At 32.9% G+C, this 9,113-nt stretch overlaps 1 protein-coding gene and 1 pseudogene across 1 annotated transcript; both read right to left on the reverse strand.

Annotated features, from left to right (window-relative positions):
- The window catches only part of LOC132184382 (uncharacterized), a 105,572-nt pseudogene that overhangs the window by 12,229 nt on the left and 84,230 nt on the right, over positions 1-9,113 (reverse strand).
- On the reverse strand, positions 3,999-5,453 carry LOC132185847 (uncharacterized). The gene is made up of 2 exons (XM_059599644.1): positions 4,884-5,453; positions 3,999-4,361 (listed from the first exon to the last, which is right to left on the reverse strand). Exons 1-2 carry the CDS (start codon positions 5,023-5,025, stop codon positions 4,168-4,170), a joined length of 336 nt encoding a protein of 111 aa, XP_059455627.1. The 5' UTR covers positions 5,026-5,453; the 3' UTR covers positions 3,999-4,167.

Here is a 9,113-nt window from a genome sequence, read left to right on the forward strand (position 1 = left end):
TTTTTCTTAGATGATATATATATATATATATATATATATATGCTACGATTGCCTACGACTGCAATTAAATTACGTAGAAGATGTGGAATATTTGAACTTCATACTAGAGTACATGTCAATAAAGATTATTGTATTATTCTTTTGATAACGATGCATAATAAATGATATGGACTGTTGTGTTTGAAACGATAAATTATATATAGTCGGATCCTAGCTTGCATGAGATGGAATACTCAAGGAGTACCTTTCATATAGTAAATTAATCATATCGACAACACGTACAACAAAAGTCCCGCTGCCCATGCTTTTGGTTGTTAGAGTTTTTGATTGTTGTGGGAGATTGAATAAGTCCAAATATATATATAGTAAGTATAATAGTGAGGGGGCGCCATCAGTTGGCAAGTCCAACTATATATGTGCCCTTGAACTCTCTCTCTCTCTCTGATTTTTCATTGTGTAGTATATTTATTATTGTAAATTGTTGTTATCGTGCACTCAGCCAACCACTGCTATTTCAATATTATTCTTTATGCGTGAAAGAATATGAGCCACTAACTTCAACATAACTTAATGATATCGACAACATTGTCAATACGTACAACAAAAGTCCATAACATTTGCATTGCTTCATTACTAGAGATGTTGAAACGTCTTCCTCCCTTCAATTAATGCATGTGTATGTATGCATGCACAAGCTTTTGGTTGTTAGAGCTTTTGATTGTTAAATACATGCATATATAGATGATTGAATGCATCCAAATATATAGTAGGTGTTATAATGTCGAGGGACCATCAGTTGATAAGTGTAGATATATACAGTTGAATGTTACTCCACAGCATTAACAACACACTAACTGATAATAACTGTGTAAAAAGAGATGGTTGGTCATAGAGTTCGGTTTGCGTGTGAAAAATGGGAGAAAATGCAACTAAAACTCTCTCTCTCTCTCTCTCTAAGTTTTTGGTGAGGTAATTTGACTGAATGATAATGTCTCCGGAGTACTTGAAAATTTATCTACCATGATTCAAGGAGCAACCCTAAAATTTCTGTGAACTTAAATTAACTGAATCACAAATGGAAAGACCAATAAAGAGTTAGTATATATGATAAGACAAATTAAAATGACAAGAAAGAAAAAGATTAATTATAACAGAAAATTTTGGGAGGTACACATCAAATGAGTCAAACAGGAGTAAGTAAATATATATATTAGGACACTTGTAGCCTAAAAGCTTAATTAAGCTAATGCGCTTAGATCCACTTAGGTATATATATTTTTTGAGTAAAAATCTTTAAATTTCATTGATAAAAATCAAGAGCATAAAGCTCTAAGAAATCATAGCCAATAGCTATGAGGTTAATTATAAAGTCCTAAATACAATCATAAAAATCTTACAGTATTCAAATACACATTTATGACTTTAAGCTTCCGTCAACCCATGTACCATTACAGTTAAGGAACAGATCTGCTCCAAGTAGACTAGATTTATGGCATGGATCGCTCAAATACAAATACAAATACAAATACAAATACAAATACAAAAAAAAAAAAAAAAAAAAAAAAAAAAAAAAAAAAAAAAAAAAAAAAAAAAAGAAGACCAAAAATCAAAACAACAAAAAAATAAATAAATAAAAATCCGGCCGTAAGAGATAAACCCCCTACACCGATTTACTCCTCCTCAGCCTGAAGGTCAGGAGACAATTCCATTCCTCATCCGAAGGCCAGGAAAAAAAGAATAAAAAATTAAAAAAAAACAAAAAAACAAAAAAACCCCCATAAGCAGTAGCGGAGGAGCACGGCATCGTAGACATCCCTAGGAAGACACGCATTGGCTGATGGAGATGATCATATCTAAGGTTGAAGAAACTAGATCTAGATCTAAAGCAAACCCGCCAAAAATGGAGATCAGAGGAGACCACAGATTCACTTAGTTATATTAACTACTCTTTTAGTTTATATTTTATCAATGTGGAACACAAGCATCACAAGTACATACACAAAAATAAAATAAAATAAAATAAAGAAAAAAAATATTACTCACCTAAGTAGTCCAAAAAAAAGAAGGGAAAAAAAAAAAAACCTAAATTTTAATTTATTTTTGAACAAATTTAAAGATAAAATTACTCTCTTTTTTTTCAAGGCATGGGGCTGGCGGGGGCCACCCCAGTTTCTATTATCAATGCAAAGGCGTACATGAGAGGAAAGGCGTGTTGAAACAGGCCAAAAATTTGGATTTTTTTTTTTACAAGCCCGCACAAGAGTAAGGAGATTCAAACTTGTGACTTCCGCTTTATAAGCCATAGTCCCCAACTGATTGAACTATTCCTTTATAATGCACCAAAATAAATATATACATTTATTCCATAAATCGTGTATTATAAACCAACACCTAAATTATAATTAACATTAAATATTGTAATATCATAAAATAAATAAACTAATTTGCCCATAAATAACTTTGATATTGTACCCATCTTCCGCCAATCGTTCAAGTATCCCAATGGAATGTTTATGTATTTCCAATAGGTAGCTTAATAGGTTGGAGACTGCATCTCATGAAGTAGAGCTGTGAAGGTCACTAGTTCGAATCATCATCCCCATTTTCCCTCCCCTTGGATATGGACACATATAAAATAAAAATAAAAATAAAAATATGGAACGTTTAATTTCGCTCTAGCCAAACGTTCGACATCCCACTTGAATGCTCGATGTTTGCCCTAACTGAGCGTTCGACATTCCATTGGAACGTTCGAAGTATACCCCGAACGTCCGATCATGCTAGATGAGTTTTTTAACTTTTTAGCCATATCAGTCATTGTTTCATTTTTGCATTCTAGCAAGTTCTAAACTTAGAGAGAGAGAGAGAGAGAGAGCTTTATGCTCATGATTATCAATGAATGAGACTGATATGTTTCCCCTTCAAAAAGAAAAAATATTTATATGGGAACATAGACTTTAACATGATTTACTTTATATGGATATTAAACTAGAATAAAGGGTCTTATGTTTTTATTCATTTGAATGATTTAAGGTCTTTTTTTTTTTTTCATTTGTATGACTTACTTCGATTTTTAGGCATATTTTGAAAGTGATTTTTTTTTTTTTCAAAGCAAAAGAAGGCAAAAATTTATTTATCAGATATTCATACTAATTTTCTATTAATTCTTTAATAATCAAAATCAATATTTTTTCCCTTTATGCTTCTTTTGATTTTAAATTAATCATATCGGAACACAATTTTAACATGTTTTAATTTATATAAATTAAACTAAAATCAAGGGTCTTATGTTTTAATTCATTTGATCATTTTATGGTTTTTTTTTTTTTTGTAAGATTTACTCCGATTTTCAGGTATTTTTTTCAAAGTGCTTTTTATGATTTTGAAAGCAAAGAAGATTAAAATATATTTGATTGTTATGCAAAAAATGAATATAAATGCTTTGAAAGCACCTAACATTCCCTAAATGCTTTGGAAACATCATAGAGATAATTAGGCATTGAATGTGATGTGAGTCATTGGGAGGATTTTTTTTTTTACTTTTATTTTGTTGTGTATATTTTCTAATGGCTCAAAATTATATGGATAGGTATCACATCAATAATATTAAAGATCCTTGCTAACATCAATAATGCTTTTTTTTTTTTGGTAGGAACAATGATTTTAACATATTTTAATTTATATGGATTAAACAAAAATTAAGGGCGTTGTGATAGTAAAATTTTATGCGATTTATACATCTATACGATGTTCTGTGTGTAAATTGTAATTTTGTGTCACTATATTGAATAATATATTGGTGTATAACCTTTAGTATGTCTTTTTATTTAAAGAGGCATGACATTTTTACATGAGTTAGTTATGAGTTAGTTAGTTATCAAGAAATTCTAAATGAAAATCTCGTAAAGCAATGGTTACGAAAGTTAGTTATCAATTACAAGCTTCTTTATATATATATATATATATATATATATATATATATATGATTACTAGCCTTACAACACACCATATTTGATAATTGGCCTTATTGTACACAATACAAGCTTCTATGTTACAAATACACGTGGGTTTGACTATTGGCCTTATAACACATATGATAATTGGCCTTATTGTGGATAATGCAAGCTTCTGATTGAATGAGTACGACATATATTATAAGTGGAATGTTCACACCGAGCTAGCCAGTGCTGGTGCCGGTGTCAAACAAGTGTTGGTGCAGAAAGTGAAGGTGTTGGTGTTGGTGCTAGTGCTGGTGATGGCGCTAGTTACGGTGCCGGTGATGGTGCCGACGCCGGTGGCAGTGGAGGTGGAGGTGGCAGTGCCGGTGGTGGCGCCGATGGCATTGCCGATGCTGGTGTCGGCTGATATAGCAATAAGAATTACAAGTTACAAGTTAAAGTGATCAATGAAGACTTACAAAGTCAAACAGGAAGAGTTTGAGTTCAATAAGGATGAGGTAAAATAAAACCCTTGATTTACACCTTCAAATTACATGTTGACATGTACGGCAACATTTAACCAATAGCAAATATACTCTAGCACACCTAATAAGTTTCTTAAAACACTTGCTGCCACACTATAAACAGGTTAGAAGGGGTGGGGATGAGCTACCTGGCCCAAAGTCATTAGGGTGATTCGACCATCCTCGGTCAGGAGACCGAGGAGGTGATTGAGCTAACTTTGCATCACAGACTCGTATATACCTTACAAGTAATTAGAATTACACATACATAACAAGTGAGAATATGGACGATACATGTACATATCAAAACAAAGACACGTGTATGTGACAAAAAAACAAAAACAAAAAAAACCTCATATATATGCTTCAAAGGCAAATTGTACATAGATGCATGATTTAGGTAAGATATAAACATGCTAACCTGCTCCTGAAGGACGGGTGAATTCCTGGGAAGGTATGCAAGGCATCGGGGGAATAGCCGCAATAGCAGTATTAGTGCGAGCCATTGAAGGGAAGGTGAGGATAAATGCTATAATGCATTCTCTCCACCATCTGCCCACCATCTCTGCTTGCTCTAGGCTAATAGCTATGAGAATGAGATATTGCTTGGAGTTTTCAACGGCTATGAGAATGAGATATTGCTTGGAGTTTTCAAGAAGAGAATGCAAGCCTATATATAGGTAGCTAGTAGGCTTTCCTTTTACCCCCCTCCCTTTTTTTCCGTCTTGGAGTAATTTACTTGCTTACTAGCTAGTAAATTATCTGATTGAATATTAATGTTGGTTGCTCCATTAATCGCCGCGATTGTAGGATCGGGAATTAAGAATCTGTGGCTAGCGTCACGCTTCCATGTGTGCATGAGACGAAATATATAGTAGGGTCTTTAGACCGTGACGCAATATTGTCTATGATATCAACTCCCGTGTGACCAATTAATGCTTCCAAACCTCTTAATTCCTTCCTTCAACAGGTACGAATTTGGATATTTTTGAATTGCAAAATATTCAGTTAGTTATATTTTAGTAATATTTTTGTCCTCTCAAAAAGTAAAAAGAAAAACAAAAATACGCACCCATATAATATAATTAATTAGATACTTTACAGTTCAAAGGAAATTGAGAGATCATGTTCCGTACAAATACTATTGCATGGTAATTAATTAGGAGCTTCTAATTATTAAAGGCATGATGCATGGATAAGTCCAATAGTAGATCAGCGTCACTAATAAAACAAATTTCAAACTAAAAACCTTCTAATTTTTCTCCATTCCAATTGCTAGTATTGTATTAGAGCTAGTAATGTTACTATTCACACTCATTTATTACACCGATTGACTTGATATATTTTAGGTGGAAAACAGTGCTTTGTCTTTTAAGTGTCTGACATAAAAAATCACTTAAAATACTCTTTGTATTATCAGTTCTAACTGATTAAATGACAGCATCTAAATTAATTTAATATTACATGAAGTATAAAAATAGTCAAATAATAAAAAAGCTAGCTACTTAATTATTAAAACAATTATGCACATCTTGATTTCATACAATATTGATACAGATTAGGAAAATGCAAGAAGTACTACAACTTTTATGGCAATTCAGACCTTGCAAACTCATGTGGCAATATTTTAATGGTGACAAATTAAATAACAAAATTTAATAGATAAATTTAATTATTTGGTAGCTGATCACGTGATAAGTGTCACATAGACTATCACGTTAGTTTGTAAGGAACGTGTAACAAAAGTTATTGTACATCTAACAACATTCTTTTGGACAGTATTCAACCCTAAAAATGGATCACATGAGCAGTTAATTTATCTAATATGATTCAAGGAGCACAATAGTAGCTATAATCCTAACAATTCTAATAAGTTAAATTAATTGAAGCTTAAGTATATGGAAAGACCAATGGAGAGCTAGTATGATAATACAAAATGACAAGAAATAATTAAGAATATAATATAAAATATTTAAGAAATTAAAACTCCTAGTTCATAATTGAATCCAAGATAGTTGAGTCTACGGCTCCTCACGGCTATATGGCTTTTTGTGGAGCCTAAAACTTACAAACCGAGTAAATTTTTGGGAAAAATGCAAAATCACTCCTTGCAGTTTACAAGATTTACAATTGGCTCTCTGTGGTATTAAAATGAACTTAGAGGTCTCTGAGATATGCCAAAAAAAAAAAAAAAATTAAATTACTCCCTACAATCAAATTTTGTACACTAATTTATGTCTGCATGATAATGTATGTCTGCTTAAAAGCTTTAATATTTTGATTGTTAAATACATGGATGATGAAATGAGCTATGGATTGTTAAAGTCGAAAATGATTTAGACCAAACTACACACTTGAATAATTGAAGGATGAATTTTCAACTGAAATTTTGTCTTCAACTCATCAGTTTCTATTATCAGTGCACAGGCGTACATGAGAGGAAAGGCGTGTTGAACAGGCCAAACACTTGGATTTTTTTTTTTTTTTTTACATGTCCGCACAAGAGTAAGGAGATTCAAACTTGTGAATTCCGCTTTATAAGCCATAGTCTTCAACCGATTGAGCTACTCATTATAATTAACATGAAATATTGTAATCTCATAAAATAAATAAACTGATTTCCCCATAAATAACTTTGATATTGTACCCATCTTCCGAATTCCAAACGTTCAAGAATCCCAATGGAATGTTTAATGTATTCCCAATAGGTAGCTCAATTGGTTGGAGATTACGCCTCATGAAGCAGAGCTGTGAAGGTCACTAGTTCGAATCATTATCCCCATTTTCCCTCCCCTTGGATATGGAATATATAAAATAAAAATAAAAATAAAAAATGGAATGTTTAATTTCACTCTAGCCAAACATTTGACATCCCACTTGAATGTTGGATGTTTGCCCTTGTTAGAATATATTATTTCCTTTATTAGAATATTTTATATTTCCGTTATTTAATTTGTAATGTAGGGTTTATTTCTTTCCTTACGTATTTTAGGGTTTAATTTTGGTTTCTTGGTCACTACTCATTGTCTCTCTATAAATAGAGAGTTATGTAATATTGATTGAGACAGTGAATATATAAGATGTAGCTCATACGTCTCTCTCCGCTTCCGCTCACTTTTCTTTCTCTTCTATATTTTAGTATTTTATATTATATATATATTTCAACATGGTATCAGAGCCACGTTTCTGTTTATGTGGTTTTCAATAAAAGTCTTATGATGTTTCTATGGTGTTTTCTAGCATTCTCTTCTGATGATCTCTTAATTCTATTGTGATCCACGGCTTTATTCATTGGCGAATCTTGGCACAATGCAGTTTTGGCCCTTCACGGGAATTTTAACGGCTAGTTTTCGTTCTCCGGCCTCATTGTCAGTTGCGGCTTGGCCCTTCACCGGATTCTTTTAGTGGCTTGTCTACGTTCTCTGGTATTTCTGCGGCCGTCACTTTCAGCCTTTCTCGTCTTTGTTATTGGCGAACCCTGGCACAATGTGGTTTGGCCTTTCAAGGGATTTAATGACTAGTTTTCGTTCTTCGACCGTCATTGTCAGTTGCGGCTTGGCTCTTAACCGGATTCTTTTAGCAGCTTGTCTCTATTCTCCGGTATTTCTTCGACCGTCACTTTCAGCCTTTCTCGCCGGCATTGTCTTGATCCAACGATCGATAATTTATTCTCTTTTCCAAACTCAAGCTTACACCTTGAGTTTGAGGGGGGATGTTAGAATATATTATTTCCTTTATTAGAATATTTTATATTTCCGTTATTTAATTTGTAATGTAGGGTTTATTTATTTCCTTACGTATTTTAGGGTTTAATTTTGGTTTCTTGGTCACTACTCATTGTCTCTCTATAAATAGAGAGTTATGTAATATTGATTGAGACAGTGAATATATAAGATGTAGCTCATACGTCTCTCTCCGCTTCCGCTCACTTTTCTTTCTCTTCTATATTTTAGTATTTTATATTATATATATATTTCAACAGCCCTAACTGAACGTTTGACATCCCATTGGAACGTTCGAAGTATACCCCGAACGTCCGATCATGCAGGATGAGTTTTTTAACTTTTTAGCCATATTAGTCATTCTTTCATTTTTGCATTCCAGCAAGTTCTAGACTTAGAGAGAGAGAGAGAGAGAGAGTGAGTGGCATTTGGTGGAGTTTCACCTCAATAAGGTAACACCTTAAAACTTAAGAAAAATAAGAGAATTGATTTAGAAAGACAAAGAGCATCTCAAAAACATGAGTTGCTCTATCTAGCCATATGACTCTTCTATATATTTAGGAGAAATAAAACAGTACAATTTTTTATTTATTTATTTATTTTTTATATGGAAAACTCTTAACGGTAAAACTAGATAATTAATATTGGAAAGTTCACGTTACAAAAGGTAAGCAATCTTCTCTTGGTCCACGTCTATAGCATTGAAGTCTCCAACGGTCACTTGAGCAATAGGAACATCTTTGTCTAGGTCCTCTATATATGGGATGTTTGCAACAGCGGGGTCCACCCTTTCTAAAACACATCCACATGAGTTGAAATCTTCAACGGTAAATTGAGAAATTATAGGAATATCTTGTCTAAGTCCACTAGGTATGGAATATTTGCAACGGCTAGTTCCACACTTCCTAAACCAATTAATCTCTTCTCCA

Source organism: Corylus avellana, chromosome ca6, assembly GCF_901000735.1.
Source record: "Corylus avellana chromosome ca6, CavTom2PMs-1.0".
Taxonomy (NCBI): Eukaryota; Viridiplantae; Streptophyta; class Magnoliopsida; order Fagales; family Betulaceae; genus Corylus; species Corylus avellana.

Excerpts from the sequence above, each read along its gene's own strand:
- LOC132185847 (XM_059599644.1), bottom strand. The coding sequence starts at position 5,025 with ATGGTGGGCAGATGGTGGAGAGAATGCATTATAGCATTTATCCTCACC. Across the intron at positions 4,362-4,883 it reads CACCCGTCCTTCAGGAGCAG|CCGACACCAGCATCGGCAAT; the intron begins GTTAGCATGTTT and ends TTGCTATATCAG.